General features: G+C 38.4%; 2 protein-coding genes across 2 annotated transcripts in view; both read right to left on the bottom strand.

Annotated features, from left to right (window-relative positions):
• The window catches only part of arhgap29a (Rho GTPase activating protein 29a), a 43,835-nt gene extending 40,140 nt beyond the window's left edge, over positions 1 to 3,695 (bottom strand). The window contains exons 1-2 of the mRNA XM_079259923.1: positions 3,486 to 3,695; positions 1,725 to 2,079 (exon numbers count right to left, since the gene is read on the bottom strand). Coding sequence (XP_079116049.1) covers positions 1,725 to 1,995 — 271 coding nt within the window. The 5' untranslated portion in view covers positions 1,996 to 2,079; positions 3,486 to 3,695. The remainder of the gene's footprint in view (positions 1 to 1,724; positions 2,080 to 3,485) is intronic.
• A 15,811-nt stretch (positions 3,696 to 19,506) lies between these two features.
• ppp1r3g (protein phosphatase 1 regulatory subunit 3G) lies at positions 19,507 to 20,322 on the bottom strand (the record flags this gene model as incomplete). Its single annotated transcript, XM_079259597.1, has 1 exon — positions 19,507 to 20,322. One exon carries the CDS (start codon positions 20,320 to 20,322, stop codon positions 19,507 to 19,509), a length of 816 nt encoding a protein of 271 aa, XP_079115723.1.
• Positions 20,323 to 20,767: the final 445 nt, after the last annotated feature.

Below are 20,767 nucleotides of genomic sequence, written 5' to 3'. Positions count from 1 at the left end.
TGTGATCTCACAACACGTCCAGCCTTGATGCAGATGGAGACCAAGGCGGGTTCCCTCTTGTCAGTAAGAACAGGAAACTGAGGCTACAATTCACACAGACCCACCAGAACTGGACAACAGAAGAGAAACTGGTCTGATGAGTCTCCAGTTCAGCTCCACATTCACATGGTAGGATCACAATCTGCTGGAAACATCATGACAACATGGATCCATCCAATGCTTCAGCCTGCGGCTGGTGTGATGGTGAGGGGGAGATTTTCATGGAACACTTTGGGTCCCTTAGTACCGACGTAGCGTGGTTTAATCATCAGAGTATTGTTGTTGATCCCTTTCTGAGCACAGTGTAGCATCTTCTGACGGAAACTTCCAGCAGGATGATGCACCATGTCACAAAGCTCACATCACCATGACGATGTTCGGCCTCCACAGCCACCAGATCTACATCCAACAGAGCAGCTTTGGGATGAGGTGGAACGGGAGACTCTCATCATGGATGTGCAGCAGCTGTGTGACGCTTCATGTCAACGTGGAGTAAAATCGGAGGAACGTTTCCAACACCACGTTGACTTTATGACACGAAGAATGAATGCAGTTCTGAAGGACAACAAACTGCGGACTGACAGCGACTGATGCTTCACGTCTGAGGTTTCGACTTGCAGCCGATAATTATAGTTTTGAGAAAACAAAGATTTGAAACCGGTTACTCAATGCCAAGCGGCGAAGCCAAAACGTCTGGAGCGACAGCTATGCAGGAACCTGTGCTCGCTTGCTGAGCGCCCGTCACATTTAATCCGTCTTCAAACAGGACGAAACTCCAGCTGGATCTGATTCGGCTCGGCTTCAGGCTGAGGCCTGAAACCTGCAGCACATGACGATCCGTCTGCAAGGTCAGAGAACCTTTACCGCAGCTACGAGGTGGGATTCCTTTCGCCTAAAGCCGGCGAGTCCTGGTTGTCCTCATGAGGAGGACACTGCAGCCCCCACCCACATGCACCTCAGCTTCTATCCCTCTCTGAATTTCCACACCGGGTCTGGTCCAGAGCTGCACATACCAAAGCAGCAGAGTCATCACCACCCACACAAACGTGCAAATTCACACGACGTCTGCAGCTCCTTGTAATTTACACATCACTCCTTTCATCACCTTTAAACACAGAATCATCAATTATGGGATTAGGGAGTTAAACCTGGTCCTCCTTAAGTGCTGCTCTGCTGTTCCGTGTCCAAAAACTGAGATGAACCAACATTAAGTAGAGACGTTTATTCCTTGTCAGAGTCGCGGCTAGACAGGCATTATTTTCTGCTTTACAGGAAAGATAAGATGCAAAGTAGAAAGGGAGATAAAGCAGGTTGACTGGCCGCGCAGCCAAGGCCGCAGGTACACACGGACTGTGTACACTGAGCTGAAAGCAACAGTGTGTACACAAGAGCGGGTCGGCGGACACATTCCGTTATAAATCCCCGTCCTCTGCGCTCACTCTGTTCAGCGTTTCTGTTTCCCTCCCTCAGCTCCACTCGCTCGCACTTTTAAAAAAGCCAGTATTTGTCTTGTTTAAGAGCCAAACAAAGTGACGACAAAAGCACAACAAGCTGCTGCTATACCTGCTCCGTAAGCCCACATCAGCTGTGGAAACAACTCATTAACGGGTGGGCTGCAGACACGTTTCATGTGGAGGAAGCTGCTGTGTGGGTGTGTGTGTGTGTGTGTGTGTTTTCCATCATACCTTCGGAGGTGAACACCTCTTTGAGCTGCAGGAGGACATCTGCAAACTTGCGCACATCGCTGACCATCTGCGTGATGTAGTTGGGGTCCGGGGCGGGTGCATTCGGGGTGTCGGAGCTCACCGAATCGGTTTTGGTGATCCGATTGGAGCCTCCTGAACCCAAGCTGGAGCTGGAAAGCCGGGAGATGCTGAGGGAGAGTTTGGTTCCACCAACACCACCGCCGCCTCCAGATCCTCCGCCAGAACTCTGGCGCAGCATGGCTGCCAGCATGCCTTCCTTAGATTCCAAGGCCTAAATCCTGATATCGTTCGCGTTCTCAAACCAAACGCAGCGCCGCAGCAGGGATGGAGAAGGCTGTCAAAGAGAAAGGAAACTTAATCTTTCACAAGAAGGAGTTGCAACATCACAACACTGATGACTGTTTAAGGTGGGGGCTGTAGGATGTGATCTGTCAACAGAAAGTTGCGTCATTCTTTCATTTCCCACTAAATACCTGAATAAATAAGAGACATAAAGTTCAACATGTTTAATTTTTCCCCTTTAAACTCACAACAGTTTCTGCTGTGATTATCTTTCAGGGAAATTATATGTGTAAATGTATAATTCCTCCAGCTGGATATTAAAGCTCTGTTTAGTTTATTTAGGATCCTCATTCTTCCTCATCTAAAAACACAAACTTGTAAAAGTTACACAGCACATCAGCATGTCTGTTCAATCCTGGAATAAAAGCTATTTACATACTCAAATCCATCTCTTTACACGCATTTTTACACACTAAATGCATGCATGTCATGTCCATTCATGTTATATCCCATACTTTACCATAATATATCGTATCAAATAAACAGTTTACTGCAATACACTCTATTCATGCACAAAAATATGCTTACTCAAAATTGAAAATCAACCTATATATTTGATTAGATATAATACAAATCTTCTAGTACACCTTTATCCACATTATCAGTTAGTTTACTCTTTTACACATACATTTGTATTTATTATACTTTTATCACCAAATCCTTATAATTATGATTCATACAGATACCTGTACTTTTGAGAAATAGTCTTTTCTCTGTAAGGGCCTTAATAAAACCATTCCTACTAAACATATAGTACTTTATATATATATATATATATATATATATATATATATATATATATATATATATATATATATATATATATACATATATATATATATATGTATATGTATATGTATGAACTAAGCCCAAGTGTTCTGCTTTTTTTTAAGTTAATATTTACGAACAAAAAAACTTTATATTAGTCTTTATATAATCTGCACGTAAAGAATTCCATTACGTTTCCTATATCTTTATTTTTATTTACTTATATCATACAGAATATTTAATAAAATCCCATTACATCCACAGTATTTGTTTATTAATGTGTACTAGTTAATTCGGCTTTGTTAAAATAAACCAAATGACGCTTTTTCTTGTTAAATGTCGACTTTTTAAGACTAAATTGGTGTAAATCTTTGCAGTTTGCTGGGCGAGTGAAGGAAAATCTGGAATTGAGTGCTTAACATTTGCAGAAATCGTGTTTTCATGACAGAAGTGACTCGTCGTAACGTTACTGAAAGAATATAAAGGCAGGTTTAAGAAACGAAGCAAATTAAAGGATTAATGAAGAAGTTTGTAAAAGTTTCCCCGCGTGCCTGAAGTTTGCTTCTAGATGTTGGTCAGACTGGTGAATAATGTGGTTTAAAATGAACACAAGTAGAATTATTTACACACCTGCTGCTGGAAGATTAAACATTCCCAAAGAGAAAAGCATCCACAAATGGGGAAAGATTCCGACGAGCAGCGCGGAGAAAAGTGACATAAATCCACAGAAACTGCGTGTTTTTTCCCCACCCGGTGCTCTTTTCCTGTCACGCTTCCCGGTTCTCCATGTGATGTTTACTGGTCTGGAACTGGTGCTTCTGTGTCTGACTGGGAACGTGAATGTGTGTGCTCCCACTAACTTTTTGTGCCAAGAGACCTCCCTTAAAAACAGGTGGTTGCAGTTTTAACGAGACGACAGAGCCACGATGATGTGACGTACTTCCGGTTACAAAATAAAACTTAAAGCTTAACCATAAGCTGTGAATGAAAGAGATATATAGAGAGAGATATAGAAAGATATATAAGATAGATAGATAGATAGATAGATAGATAGATAGATAGATAGATAGATAGATAGATAGATAGATTGATAGATAGAGAGCGATAGAAAGAGATATATAAAGATATAGATGTAGAGATATAAAGAGAGATATATAGAAAGATAAAGATATAGAGGTATATATAGAGAGAGATATAGAAAGAAATATAGAGATATATAGAGAGAGATGTGTAGAAAGAGATATATAAATATATACATATATAGAGAGATATATAGAAAGAGATATATAAAGATATAGACATATAAAATATATAGAGATCTTTTTATATACAGTTTATGAGCTCAACCAACACTCAATAAATAATTAAACTAATAAATTTACAAACTTATTTATATTACACAAACACCAATTGAATGAATAAAGAAAATGTCTCCGAAAAATTACATTAGAAATTAAAATAAAACAAACTCGATGCTGTAAATTTACATTGTAATTGAGAAAAAAATAAGATGAATTTTGACATTAGATATAACTTTAAACATGCACATTTCAGCCATTGTTAGCAGGAAGGTGGGAACATACTGGATTAATGTAAAAACAACATTTTTCTGAATCAAAGAAATAAATTTTCTAAAGAATAAAATAAAAATTTTCAGTTTAGTATTTCTGATAAATTTATGACACAAAACATTTTCTGTCTTTCTGGAATAATTAATTCCTGAATAAAAAGAAAGAAAGACAGAAAAAAAATACATTTTCTCACCTTTATGCTGAAAATAATTTTGTTTTTTCCGGTTGTTACTGGTTTAACTTAACTGGACCTCAATCCGTTTATTGTCCTCAATAAATCACTGTCAACAACACTCAGGTTTTCCCTTAGCCTGGAATCCAAGGGAACAAACATTTACATTGCCTTTGTGCCTTTTAGTCTGTAGCTCAGATAAAAACGACTTTATGAGAGTTTTTCTTGTAAATAAATCAATAAATGTTCTTTTTCAACAAGAATATTTCATTGAGGTTGTATTTACACCTTAGGTTTTTGCTAACATATTCCACACTTGTATCTGCAACTAACTTTTTTACATATAGGCTACAACTAAAACTTTTTACTGCTGAATTTATATTATTATCACATAAAGTGAATGAATGATTTAGATAATAAACTCGGCTCTGAAGGCTTCCAGTCACGCGGAGCATTTTACTGACATCTGCTGGTAAACTGAAGTAGTGCAGTCAAAAAATGCAAAGATGGAACTATCCTGGCCTCACTAAGATTAATCTGCTCTGTCTCTATTTATCCATTCATTTATTTATTTATTATTTGTTTATTTATTATTTTTGTAGGTGACTACTGTGCATTTGCATTTGCATAATAATCTGTATGATACGCATCTATTCAATTTTACCTCCTTTTATTCCATAAAAGGAGGTAAAAACACTATTTGTATTGAATCTGTCTCTTTTAACTTATTTCTTACACTGCAGGCAGATGCAGAAGTACCTATAACACAATGCTGCAGAAACAACTCCAAAGCATTTATAAGAGAGAATGTGGATTTATAAATCCACTGAGCAGCACAGTGGCCTTTTTTAGTCTCTCCTTTTTATGCCTGATCAAAATTAGTCAATCTGATCAGAGCTGATTAAAAACCTCAAGGAGTGAAAAGCATCTTGTTCATTTCTGCATGCAGGGAATATTCATAATGAGTCAGGACAAATAAATAAATTATGTGGTTTTAGATTAATATTGATAACATCTTATATCAGTTATCTTAATTTTTCATTAAGATCTATGAGACAAAAATAATCATGTTTTTGTTTTTTGTTTTTTCATCCCATAGTCATGTTAACATATTCTCCTGGGTATTCTGGGTTTCAGCTTGTTTTTGGAAAAACAAATGAGTTACTTCTGCATGTAAAACTCAACACATGCAAGACTCAGATATAAAAAGAAAAAGAGAAACAGGTCAAGAGTTACCAGCAAAGGTCCAACATGTCATCCGCATTGTTAGAAACAGCGTTTTTTTTATGTTAAATATCCACCAGAAAAACCTTTGGAGATACGAACAGTTGCAATAAAACCAGACCAGCTCCTACAAGCTGAAATATCCAGTAATTTGAGAAGATCTGAGAACCCTGTCTGTAAACATTCCAATAACATAGTAAAAAAAAACATTTTAATTTATAATAAATAGTGTGTGTTCATTTAAAACATTTTTTTTAAAGAGCCTCTCAATATTTCCATTGTTCATCATTTTAATATAACATTTTTGTGTCACCTTAAGACTAATAGTCTTACAAGTATTTGTTTCTCAACTGAGTACAAATTAAATTTGATCTTGAGAAAACTTGATTTATCATCTGGAAGGGAATAGATGTGGTCATTACACATGATGATGTGAATATATTTCCTATACCTATGAATGCATTTTTTTTTTTTAAAGCCACTAAAGTGAAACATTTAAATTTTATTATTTCTGTTTATATTTTATGTCTTTTTCAGGAGAAACTTTTTAGCAGTCTGAGTCTTGGCTGCAGTAACAACCAAGCCAACAGCAGGTGGCAGCAGAGTGCCACACACTCCTCTACCACACTAATCAGTCTGCACTAACCTGAAGAGAAGAGATGCAACATTATTTTGTTAAGCATTACCTTCGGTTTAATGGTTGCTAAATCCATGCTGATGGTTAGTCCTCCCAAACCTGTTGCCATATGAGACCAGTTAGTCTTCTCCTTGGGAAGCTATTCGGAGCTTATCCATGGCTAATGCTAGCATTCCCTTACAATGGACAACAGAAGGTGTATTTAATTCAACAGTGCAGGTCATAAAAAATATTTTGGCCTTGATTTAGTCAGATCCCATGCAAGTCCTGGCCCAGATTTGCTTTATAGAACTAGGTTGGCATCCTTTGGCACAACAGGCTTAGTACCAGTTTCCAAATCCGGGCCATCACTGCACAGGTCCTGGACCAGATGATGTGGCCCCAGTCTGGCCCAGGATCTACTTGGTTTTGCCATGATTTTGGTTGTCAGTGTTTCCTGATTCAAATGAACGGATCCAACAGCATATGAAGTTCTGCACAATCAGTTTGAATCAGGTGTGTTGGAGCAGGGATACATAGAAAACCTGCAGAACTGTGGACCTTGTAGGACTGAACGGAAGTCAAGTTTTCCTGACAAAGAACGTGGAAATGCTGACCTCCTCTGGACTATAATGGAACAAACCCTTCAGAAAAAAGATGCTGAAGTTACAGCTCTGTCTGTGCAGGTCAGCTAGCAAAAACCACCTTCTTTCTATCAGAGACCAGTGGAAACTTTTTGAACTTTTATTGCCAAACAAAAACAATGTAATTTACACACAAGCAATTTCATCCTGAGATTGGGCTTTGATTCCAGTACAAACATATAAAATGACAAATTTACATTTTCACCATACTAGGCCAAGGTAGATAACAAAAGAGAAGGGAAACAAAGCATCCTAGTTAAAGAAAATTTCAATAGATTCCCATTGTTTTTCAAAACTCTGAGTTTTTATTTGTATTTGAGCAGTCAATTGTTCCATTTTGTAAACATGCCTAATTTTCCGTATCCAGTGGTCAGTGCTCGGTGGATCAGCATTCATCCAATTAACTGCAATAATTTTCCTTGCTTTCAATTAAAGAATATGTAATAGAAAACATTGATCATGAGTGAGATGGTCAGGGAACACATCTAGTAGAAACATTATAAGGTTTAAAGGAATCTTTACTTTCAGTATTTTCTCCAATGTGTCTTTAACAGTTTTCCAGAAGTGTTTTGCCTCCAGCAGTTTTCAGTAGTACTGCTCTTTTTAAAAAAAAAAAGTCTTTAGTGGTTTAAAAAACAAAACAAAAAAAAACCTCATTTTCCAATCAAATTCTCTCCAAAGTTGGCTCCTGATTGACAGCTGAAACAGTTTTTTTTTCCAAGAATCGTCCTCTAAAATCACTTTCAGTTCCATCTCCCATTGTTGCTTAATATACTGAGTATTATCTGACATATCCATTATTAGTTTTTTGTACATCACAGAAACTTGTTTTTTCATCGTTCCGGAGTTTTCTCGTAAATTTATAAAATGTTTTTCTACATTTGTAGGTTCCCTTTTAATATATTCCCAATCTGCATGTTGCGATACAGTCTGATCTGTAGGAATCTGTACAGGTCACTAGAGGGGAGAGTATATTTGTTCTTCAGCTGATAGAAAGTTGTAAATATATTCCCTTCAAACAACTGGCTTATTGTAATCAACCCACATTCAGCCCATCTAGCAAAGGGATGGTAAAAACTCAATAACTAATAACAGAAATTGCCCTCGACATGCATATAGATCCCTTTGTTTGTTTTTGTAGTTGGTTCCACTTTAACGGTATGTCTGACCCATAAATTACTGATTTTAATTTTTTTCTGAGCCCGCAAGCTAAGAAATGGAAGAGTTGAAAGACTTATACCTGATAATGAGAACTCCTTAACTGAGACCCGACCAGTGGAAACTTTAAACTGGTCTCCAGTTCAAAGAACAAGAAGAAACATCATCATGTCTTAAAGGCTGGTGGTTGCAGGTCTCCCCATGAAGCTGGAAAACCTGGAAGAAAACCAGTTTACACATGGTATTTTTGACAGTTATTAATTAATTAATCAATCATTGTTAGAATTTCATGAATCCACTTTTGGTTTTTATTAACATGGATGTAAAACAAAAAAAACAAAAAAAAAAGAGAACAGTCTCATTATTAAATAGTTTTATTGTGTTATTTTCATTGAAACACATTAATTCCACGTTGGCTGTATTGTGCATGTATGTTTAGGGATAGAGGTCAAGTTATTCCCTGTGTGTGACATGTTAATCATAAGAAACCAAGAAAAGCTCTAATATATAGTTAATTATCAGCATGTAAAAGACTATCTCCTAGCAGCCATGCTGGGGACGAGGAAGGTGAGGAAGGTGAGGTTTCTTTAACGTTCTGGGTTAAAAATCCAACTTTAGAAGCATCACATTTTGTTTTTCCTTCTAGAAACTCAGAAACAAATTCAGCTGTAAGAGCCATGAAGTGCATCTTATTCTGAAAAGTTCCTGTTGTGTGATGTTAGTCGAGTCCTGACACACAGGAAATGGCCCCTTCCACGTTTATGAAACATTAGACCCCCAGAGTTTGTGGAGGGGCCCCACCTATGCAACAAAGTCCATCATGGACAATATTAACTCAAGGTTATTGTTAAGTATGTATTTTATTTGTGCAACTGAAACCCCACTCTGTAGTCTGAGCTGTGGCTACAAAGAAAACACTGCATGGATTGGAGGCTGTGGGTCTCGTCGTCACTGAAGCTCGGCTCTAAAAGGCTCTCAGACAGTAATTATGTTTACCTTCTTCCTATTAGGTGGGCGCTGTGTTGTTACCTGGGCAGGTAAGGGGAAGATGTTGCAGCGGTAAGGGGAGAAAACGGCATTCGTTATCTTGAGATAACGATTAAAAAAAGAACAATAGTTAAGGATGGTCATCATCAGCTTCCATAATAGTCATAGTGAAAGCTAGTAGTACAATTTAGAAGGATATTTTAGAAGATATTGACCAGAAAACGTAAGTTTTTGACTCTAAATGAGCTTTACAACTCAGCCGTACAAAGAAAAGCTCTATCAACAACGAGAGATAAAATGCTCCCCTTCACAGAGGGTTTGTTACTCTCCTCGCAGCGCTGCTACAGAGGACCCTTCATCAAAAAAGGAGAGTCCTTTTATCCCCAATGCAGTTACTGTCATCAATTAATTATAGTAGTCGAAACATTAGAGGGCAGGCTGCATGTAGATGTTTGACTGTGATTCTGTGAGATGTTCGTTCCTAATGATAAACATTTCTAATGTAGTGTCTATTGTACGTTTTCATGGCTATCACTGATACCAAAGACAAATTTCCTGCTTTGGGGGGGACAATAAAGTTCTTCTAATCAATTAAATCACTTAATTCTTTACTAAATAATGCATGATTGTTGGGAATAAAATGCAATTAATTAAAAAAAAAAAAAAAATCTTGGAGAAATAAGTGAGTATTTGTGTAGAACGCGTCATTTGCTCTGCCTGAGATTCATGAAACAAGTTTAATAAAGGTTGGAAAGGAGAACCGATTGAGTTCTTAAGGGGAACTTCTTGATTTCTATGAATCAGAATCAACTTTATTTGCCAGTATGAACACATACAAGAAATTCTTTACCTGCAGATGTTGTCACTTTAGTGGAAGTATTAGAATAAGTAACAAGTAATAAATTAGCATGAGTAAGACTCTTATCTAGCGGTGTTTACTATTTACAAAGTAATATATACAAATACTAATGACAATTAGACATATCAAATCAATAGACACTATATACAGTAGATGTACTAGTGGAGTATTTAAAATCAAACAAGTGAGGAGCAACTGGTTTACTGAAAAGCTGTTCTGGTGCTTGTTAGTCCTGGTCTGCAGGGTCCTGAGGCCCCTGCCAGACGGAAACTGGTCACGCATGTCATAAAAAATACAAAATAAAAGATGTGAGAAAATCTAAGAATTATTTGAGAGCTTAATGAGAACAAAAATATTCATTTGAGCTGTTCAGAGTGTTTTTCTCAGAAAAACAGAGGAAAAAGTGGAGAAATAAGCCATTTAATTATTTTGGTTTTACACAAATCTCACGAGGAGAAATAATAAAAAACATTGTTAAGACTCCTTTTCTGATTTTTCTTTCCTCTTTTTTTATCCAAAGATCAACTTTACTGAATCAAAGATCAAGTTAGACAAGTTTTTTACTGGTTTACATCTCACTCCTTTCATGTGCCCTTGTTGTTTTGCATCTGCTTGCAGTTATTTATCATATTAGTGTCTTTGCCATCATTTTTATCTCTCTGAGGTTGTTTTTTTTTTTTTTTTAATCTCTTTGCTGTTGCTTTTCTCAGTTAGTTTTATGTCTGTTTCAGTTACACTCGGCAGATTAAGCCCTGACTGACCCTTTTGGCCCTGGGACATGTGCTCAGTGGGCCCCACCCAGTAATTCCTGTATGAATGAAATAAGAGGAGATGCCAGAATTTTTAACCCTTAAAAGCCAGACCAAGAAAAAAAAAAGAAAAGAATCTGGGGATAATATTCCCTACCTTTAATCTGAAATCTTGATTTGGTCCTTTAACATTTGTAATTGTTATCTATTAACAAGTGACATGTCAATAAACAAGATTGTGGTGTGCTCATCTGCATCCTGGTATCCATTACCATTACTTTACCATTAGTAAAGTATCAGACTGTGTACAACAGGGTTGTAGCAGAGTTTCTACCAAAGACTGAATATAAAAGACGGAGCCTCCATGACATCACTCGGAGGTTTCTGACAAGCTAAGATGAAGTTTATTGGGTGGTTCCAACCATCGCCATCTTGATAGCGCCATATGTACCGTTGCTCCTGGAAAATACAAAAATGTGCAAAGAGGTGAAGCTGAGAGGGGGGTGTGAGTCTGGTAGTGGATGATTGACATCTATAAAACTCTGACCTGCCTGTATCAGAACTAACAGAGCTAACCTGGAGCTAACAGGAGCTAACGAAGGTAGGCCAGTAAAAGCTACGTCACACATGCTTTTAGCCAGCTAATAGTGGCTGTTACCTGGCTAACAGTGTCTTCCCATTGTTTTGCTACATTCTACCTTCTTGCTGCTTCCTGCCAGTCAAAAGGAAAAGCCACACATTATGCAGAATTTCTTGATTAAATTGGTTAAAACAGATGAGCTAAAAAATAATTCACTCCCCCGACAGTTGTCATGAATGTAAACCTGACCGATTAAATCTAAAATGTTTTTGTACCAGGCTGTAAACATGTTTATTTCTACTGTGAAGTTGTTTTTTTTAAACATGGGAGTCTCTGTTTTGGAACCCCTAGTGGATGAAGGGTGAACTGCAATTTTTGGCACTTCCTCATCGGCTTCACTTTTGACTACTGGAGGTTGCCGCCTGGTTTGTGCCATAAAGTGATGCAAAAGGTCTCAGAAACTTTGTGTATAATTTATGTTATGTTTGGCTTTATGGTGTTAAATTCATCCATCCATCCATCTTCCTGTCTGTTCCAATTAAGGGTCGTGGGGAAGCTGGAGCCTATCCCAGTATTCACCCTGACCCTGGACAGGTCACCAGTCCATCACAGGGCTAGGGTTAAATTACAAACTGAAATCATGACACTGCTGTAAATAAAGCCTAATGAAGCAACAATAACATCTGCAACAATCATGTGAGCTTCACACCTGAGCTGCATATACATCGCTGTGCACGTGTATGTGTGTGCCGTAAAACAGGGTGGTCTGAGTTCAAAGGTAGTTTTGGTGGAGGGGGGAGTTAAGGTGAAGCAAGTGACTGACCTGCTGGTACCAGCAGCTGCTATTCATAGACTTGAATGTTAGTTTAAGGACGAGCACAGTGGCCCAGTTAAACACACACACATACACACACTCACACAGGTGTTAAAGATCATGTTGCTCAATGGCTGACTGCTGTTTCATCAGAGGAGCACATACATGGGGGATGCTGAGTATAATTTTGTGCACGTGCTCAGTGCAGACATGCAGCCAGACTTCAGACCCTGCTCTGACCCACTTTTGATGTGTGTCTGTGGGGTTAGTTTTACTGAGATTCTGCTTCTTCCTCACAGCCCTGGCCTCCAGGAGCTCATCAACCAACATAATTTTTTTTTTTTAGCAAACTATTAAAACTTTTAAGATGCACAAATAATGCAGCTCTTCTGATTTTCACCAATCTATTTAGTCAATAACAATAAAATAGTGGAGATCAATTTCCTCCAGGTGCATGTGACATCTTAACGTGTGTCATATCCCCTAAGTCCATAGCTGTTTTTATTTCACCCAGGAAAGAGGAAAAAAACAAGAAAAATTTAATTTTCCTGACTGACAAGTAAAATGACCAGATTTCTCACATGTATGATCAACAGAAGAAAAAAACTATATAAAAAAAAAGTTTTTACATCAATAAAAATATTCTTTTAAAGAGATTTCTATTCATTGGATGTTTTAGATGCAGTAAAATATAACTTTCTTGGATTCTCACTTTTATGTATGTGTCATGTGTAAATAAGCCTGAGCAGCTTGTTTGTTTATTCAAGGTTTTATTTTTTCTTTTGAGCCGATTAACACAAACTTAAATCATTGCTTTTTGAATGTTTTTTGTTGACTGAATCCTGAATTATCAGCTTCTTGTCCTCGGTTTGTAGCACAACCATGATCCACATATGAGACGAATTAAATGACAGTGCTGATTCAGACATAAACTTATATCTGATCTACGTCTGTCTGATACAACACATCAGCGGGCTAAACTCAAAATAAATTCTTATTTGTAATGATGAGCTGGCAAGATACAGTACAATGCAACATCAGTGTTACTAATCAAAGTTAAGTAAAGATAATAGCTCAAAGGTCACCTTTCTTTGTGTAGCCCTAATCCCAAATAAGTCATTTCAGGGCATTTCCCAGACAAAATCCACTCAAGCTAAGTCATTGTGATCCAGAGTTCATACTAGCTAATTCAAATGAAACATGAACAGAAAAGAAAAAACCACAATTAGCCACAACACTCCAAAGTTAACCACAACACTCCACAATTAGCCAGCCGCAATACTCCACAATTACCAAGCCACAACACATCACAAATAGCAAACCAGAGTGCTTCACAATTAGCCGCAACACTCCACAATTAGCCAGCTGCAATACTCCACTATTAACCAGCTGCAACACTACACAATTAGCAAACCAGAACGCTTGACACTCAACCACGACATTTAACAACTAGCGAGCCTCAACAATTCCCAATTGGCCAGTCGTAACACTACACAATTAGACAACTAGAATGCTTCATAATTGGCCGCAACACTTCACAATTAGTCACGATAGTCAACAATTAGGAAACCAGAACACTGTATACTAAGCCAGCCACAACACTCCACCGTTAGCAAACCAAAGCGCTTCACAATTGCCACAATAGTCAACAATTAGCACGCCAGAATGCTCCACAACTAGCCACAACACTCCACAATAAGCCAGCCTCAACACTCTACACTTACTCTACACCTATACTCTACAACACTTCGCAATAAGCCACAATAGTCAACAATTAGCAAGCCAGAACACTCCACAATTAGCCACAATATCCACAATTAGCTAACCACAACAATTCAGTTAGCCACAACATTTCACAATTAGCCAGCCGCAACCCTACAGAATTATCAAAACATAATGCTTCACAATTAGCCACAACACTCCACATTTAGCTAACCAGAACATATTACAATTAGCCACAACAGTTCACAATTAGCCATAACACTCCACAATCAATCAGCCACAACATTTCACACTTTGCCAGCCACAACACTCCACAATTCAAGCCACAATAGTCAACAATTAGCAAGCCAGAATGCTCCACAATTAGCCCCAACACTTCGTTACTCCCTTGAAGTTTAATCAAACTCAAAATTGTTCTTGGATTTTCACACATTTATTGATGGTCAGTGTCTTCAACTTAACTTGGAAGATCTTTAATTGCCCGAAATATGTCACAGAACTGAGGAAAGAAAAACCAAACTCCAATGAACTTAAAACAGAGGAGTTACATAAATAAAATGTGAATTCACGAGACATAGCAAAAGGTAAACTTTACCGAAATATATCAAATTAAAAGCTTAATTGGCATTACAGTTAAATTAAATTTACATAATGAATTAATTAACAATGAAAAACAAGTAATGTTTGTCCCTTATGCTGGTATAATTGTTATCTAAAATGTTCATCAGTGAGCAGTGCAGAATTTTCTGATGTCAGTTTTAGTCAATAGTAAACATGGAAATGGTGGTGACTATGTTTGTGAAGATATTTATCAAACACATACAAAGACTCAGTGGTGATATTTTCAGCCAATGAAGATGCAGCTTCTTCTTCTTTGTGGCTTTCACTAATCGTGCAAGATAGAATCTAAACACTGCCCCCCATGGTTTCTGATTGTACTGCTCTGTATGTATCCACATACTCGCAGACTGAAATACACACATATAGGACTAAAAAGAAGTTTTAGGATGTGTATTTAGTGGGAATGAGGCATAATACTTTGAAACTAAAACAGTATTGGACAATGTCAACAATGATGTGTCCATGACTGAATTTTGTCATGCGAATCATCCAAACACATCAAAACTCAGCTGATGGTGAACCTCAGTGTTGAATATTGAGGTTGACTCTGGAACTCTACACCTCAGAGGAGCATCTGTTGAACAGGAGCAGGACTTGGACCTGAATCTGGTGGCAGCAGTTAGCTGTCAGGGTTTTTACAAGTTTAAAGCTGTGGGTGTGTTGTGTGATATTACCGTCATCAGGTCTCTGAGGCAACACTTTGCTCCTGAACCCAGAATCTGTCTCTGGATCTGTTAGCTTGCTTGTTTGTCTGAGATTGGCTCAGTGTTGACAGACTAAACATGTGAGGTCAGGTTTGTGGACAGGGTGGATTTCAGAAGACTGTTGGACTTTGGTCTCGGTCTAGAAGCAACTAGAGGACAGAGAACATGTCTATTTATTTTTATTGAATGAAAATTATGAATGTTTGACAGGAAAAAAGTTAAAATGGTGGAAACTAAACACTCTGTGTGGCCCCTTGTCCTCTTATTCTTTTGAGGGATTAATTCATCATCGGGGACGCCACACTACTGAAGGATGCCTGAGAACAGACTTTTCTCCATTTTTTTGCAAAAAGGAAAGAAAAAGGCCTTATTGGAGATCTTTTTTCAAAAACAGCTGTTTTATGTGTCAATTTAAAACAAACAAAATAAAAAGCAAGAAGAGAGATGTGCAGGTTGATCTTTATTTGTTGAAAACCACAAAATGCAAGCAGCTAATCCTTTTACAGACTGCAATCACAGACATCCGCACAGCACACAACTCTATCAAATTTTAAGCATCAAACCAACTTTCTGTTTGGTATCAAAGAAAATGAAACAAACAGTTACATGAAAAAGCATCGTGAAAACAAATAAGTCAATGGATGAACTTCTTCGCTTTAAGCTAGATAAAATAAAATGACAACCTCTTTTTTTTATTTGCTGTTAGTAGGTTTTGTTTGTCATTTGTTCTTCAGTTTTGATTTGTCGTGGTTTAGTTTGCATCTCCATTTAAATTTTATCTGTGGTGATGCATCTGATACTAATCTGGGTTTGCAACCAGGACTTTCTTTGATCTGAGGTGAGCAGCCTTGAACTGTGTCTTTCTCGAGAAAAAGGCAGCAGATCTCATCACCAAACCTGTAAAAAGGCTGAAAACTTGCTCCTAAACATTTTATTACCTTGCAGTGCCGCTTTTCTCACACCTCAGCTGAAATTGTTTATGTGAACTAGCAAGTCTTTTCTGGGGAGGAAAGGATTTGTAGGTATGACAGAAGGTATTAATCTATTAATTTTGATTTAATCATGTATAAATTTGACTGCACAGTTTTCCACCATCATATCAGTTTTTTTCTTTGTTTTTATCTAATTGGTTAGGCTTTAAAGGTGGAGTATGTAAGATTTTCAATATTTTCAAAATAAATTGACTAATAAAATAACTACAATCATAATTAGAAAGTTTTTTGAACATGTAGGTTCCAGTCTGTTCATATTTGCTGCGTTATTAAATTAAAAGTTTAATTAATGACAAATGACAAAAAGCACTTTTTTTTTTACTGGTAGGCTAACATTTAAGAAGGGTCTTTGTCATTAATTAAACTCGTAATTTAATAACACATCAGATATGGACAGACTGGAACCTACATGTTTAAAAAAAACTATCTAATTATGATTGTACTTAGTTTTTTACTTAATTTATTTTGAAAATATTGAAAATCTTATATACTCCACCTTAGTACACACATTTAAGCCTGAAGAATACATGTCTTAAATCAAAACATGTCTTTTTTGTTTGCTTGTTTGTTTGTTTTTTCAGCTTTACTTGATATATATTTATACCAGAATTTTTTAATTAGAACAGTTTGCTTGCATGTCCAGCTTGTAAACTCTAAGGTAACATTTTTAAGGCCTGATTGTTCTGATTAAAAACACATCAGATTTGATGATCCACAGTCACAACTCTAAGTGTCTTCACCTAGCTTTCATGTGAACCACAGTGTTCTCTAAAAGAGCAAAAGTGTATACTGGATATCTTTTCTGTGTATAAACAACGGAAAACATCTCATTTGTAAAAAAAAAAATTTAAAAAAAAAAAAAAAAAAGTCAGGAAATTTGACTGAAACACACAAATAAGTTGCAAAGGAGAAGATTAAGTAGAACAACTTTAGCCGTTTTAGCTGCTACTGCTAGAAAGCTAGCTTTTGTGGTTTCTTTTGCCACTTTTGTGGTTTCTGTTGTTAATATCTTTATCTATTTTAGCCACTTCTACTTGATGCTCAGCTATGCTGTTTTCAGATGCTACTAATAGATAGTTAGCTTTAACTGCTACTGCTAAATGACTAACTATATCTGTTTAGCTGCTAAGTAATTACAAGTAACTATCATTAGCTGTTTTAGCCACTGCTGCGAGATAGCTGATAGCCTACCTAAATAGCCAGCTTTAGCTGTTTTAGCTACTACTAGCTGGTTAGCTTTATAGATTTTAGCTGCTACCCGCTAAATAACTAGCTTTAGCTCTTTTAGCTACTACTTCCAGATGGTTAGCTTAAAAGTTTCAGTTGCCAGTAGCTTATCTTTTTTTAGTTCTTACTACTGCTAGATCAGTAGTTTTAGCTGTTTTAGCTGCTATTAATAGCAGTGTTGTAGTTTTGCTCAGGGTTTATGGCGACAATGTCTAGCATAGCCTATGCAAATAAGCTAATAGCCCCTTTTACTTAGCCATGCTTCAGTCTAATGTGGGGTCTCATATGGAGGTACCTGAATTTATGTGTACACTAATCTGAATAAAAGATCTGACATAATGTCAAATCAACATAAAAAAAATGGATGAGTCACTTCAACTTGGTAATGTAGCCTAACATTTTCTAAATTACTGACATTTAATTATAGGGTCCAAAAGAGTTCACACTTTAAAACATAATTAGGATACTTTTCTTAATGTCATAAATTTATCCTTCAACAGACAAATACACTTGATAGTGTGGTTACTTGAATGTCAATATAGGCCAATCTGTTAAGTCCCTGATGTTTTTTGTTTTTTTTTGTTTTTTTGTAACTGGGCTACCCAAATTTGATTGCTTTTTAAGAAATAAAAAACAATTTTACTGGACAAATGTTCTTGTTGCACATTTCCTGGTGAATGGTATGTTGGTGGAGGAAGCCAGATAAGTACCAACGGAAACTTTTCAGAAATTATTTTCTAATTCTGTCCCCCATCAACTCAACACCAAAACCTGACTCCAAGCTGTAAAATGAAATTTAAAAAAGGCCTTGACAAAGTCAATAATATGCAAAAAGTACTCAAGGCCAGTGCTGTAGGCTATTTCACAACTTTAACAAAAGTTATCTAGACCCACTCCATAATTTCAGAACGTTTTAAAAATTAAATTCTGATGTTGTTTGTAATTTTTTGTTTGTCCTAGTTTGATTATGCACGTAGCTAAAGACTATATCCCTGATCCAAATGGTCATCTTGCTAACAGTCATCCCTCAAACGCAAACATACTACTAACACCTGTTCTTTACTGCATGCCGAGCTACTTATCAATAAGAATGATGTGTGATCATGTTGGTAAACATTCAGTGCCTACAGGCACAAACTGCGACCAAGTTAAAAGCCCCATCTACTCACAGGAAAATGTAAGAGGTTCCCTCAAGAAGCAGCTTTTGGGGTGCCCCTTCTGAGCTTCTGTGATTGGAGAAGGGCAACCACCTTAGGCAAGGCTGGATTATTTAATGGGCATTATGGGCACAGGCCCAGGGGCCCACGTCCACTTGGGGCCCATGTGAGGCCAATGTAGGGCATTTACCAGCAGTTTAGACATGAAACAAAATGTACATAAAAGCCAGATAGTTACACCACTGTGTCTAGTGTATTGTAATTGGTGCCAGTGGCTGAAAGATGTTAGAAATGCAGTTTCACAGTGTATCATTCACAATTTTCACAATATAGTGGTGGGAAGGGGGCCCCTGGAATACTCTAGGCCCGGGGGCCTGTGCACTTTTAATCCGGCCCTGACCTTAGGGCTTCAATGCCACACTTAAGGGCCAAGAAAATACAATTATTTTCTTTTTAGTGCGATTACTTACTAAGAAACTCTTTTAGCTTTTTTTTTTTTTTTTTTTTTTTTTTTTTTTTTTTTTTTTTTTTTGTTATTTTCTTCCAGATTATGATACAATGGAACATTTAAAAATGCATCAATGTGTTTTTACTCAGGGACACTTCTTGAGTGGTAGTTAACTGGTGAGCACGCGCACTGTTTAGACATAACTTCCTCTTTGTGCTACATGAGGAAAAGACAGAAATCCACCTGAGGAGAAGTGGAGTAGTCTTGTGTTGTCCTTCAGAGACACAATCAATGTGATGAGAAAAAAAGGCACTTAAAGGCGTAGTAAGGATGATATTTGGTTTCCCCTCACTTCTGCAGCTGCACGTGCAGATTTCTCCCTTAGGAAGCAATCCTCACGCGCGGCTCAGGTGGCGTGGAAAGCCGCGCTGTGAAACTGCGTGTCCCCGGACATGCAGCGGTATCGGAGCGTGTAGTTCTCCCCTTCGTTGTTGTCCCAGAACTCCCCCTGCTCGGACTTCATGTAAACGGCGAAATGCACGGCCGAGCTGGGGTCCATAAAGGGCGGCGTGTACACGGTGAAGAGGAACCGCTCCCCCTCCAAGCCCGGCTGGTCCACGGACACGGGCAAAGCCTGGGCGTCCATGTGCGAGAGCCACTCGTTGAAGGTGTACCTCACCCCGACTTCTTTCAATGCACCCCCTCCCAAGACCCGGATCTGCCCGCGCACATCAAACTGCGTGATGACCACCTTCTCCAGGCAGATCCGCAGCTGCTGGACTCTCCGGTCCGCGTCCTGGAGCTCCGGGAAGCAGGTCACCAGCCGGTCCGTGTCCAAGCTGGACTTGAAGCTGTGGCAGAGGTCGTTGAGGAGGTCCTGCTGCTGCGGGGGGAAGCTCCGGTGCCGGGACAGGACTTTGCTGGGGATCTGCGGCTCCTCCTGCGCGCTGAAGTGTTTGACGCTGGCCAGCGTCAGCCCCATGGAGTCGGCGAACTTCACCCGCTTCCTCCCGGAGTCTCCGTCCAGCAGCGCCGCAGGGTACGCCGGCAGGGACCGGGCTCTCCTCCGGTCTCTCATGAACTTCTCCAGGTGAGACGCATCCAGGTCGTCATCGAGATCTTCCTCCTCATCATCTTCCTCATCCTCCAAGCCGTTCTCCACGGCGTGGCGCAGTGACGGCGCCTGTTCACAGCCGTGGAAGTGGGGAGGTGAGCTGGACATGTGTGCGCTGTGTCCTGCAGGACTCCCGCTACGGGACGGCTTGTATAGGGACCCCCGCCCCCCATCGAGTGACAAAAGAGCGCGTGCAGAGTTCCGAGACTGCAGCTGTTGCCTCAGTTACACACTCCCCGTCACGTAACAGCTGTCAACCTTCACCTGTTTGTCTCCGGTGGAAAAGTAGCAGATACACAACAAAGAACACAAAGTTTATTGACAAATATGTATTTATAGCTACATTTAGCTCCCCTGCAGCTTTTATAGCTATTTACAAAAACAAAATAAAGAACCAAAACAAAAACAGTCAGAGCATGCGCAGAGAATCCGTCAGATTTTTTCTTAGAAATAAAAATGTGAAGTTACATCGTGTAACATTGTTATATAATCCACGTGCGGCCGGTGCGTCACGTAGCAATGTGTAAACAAACATGCCGTCATCACCACCATC

The sequence above is a fragment of the Telmatherina bonti genome (genome assembly GCF_933228915.1).
Source record: "Telmatherina bonti genome assembly, chromosome: 20".
Classification (NCBI taxonomy): domain Eukaryota; kingdom Metazoa; phylum Chordata; class Actinopteri; order Atheriniformes; family Telmatherinidae; genus Telmatherina; species Telmatherina bonti.
This window is presented reverse-complemented; position numbering and strand designations above follow the sequence as displayed.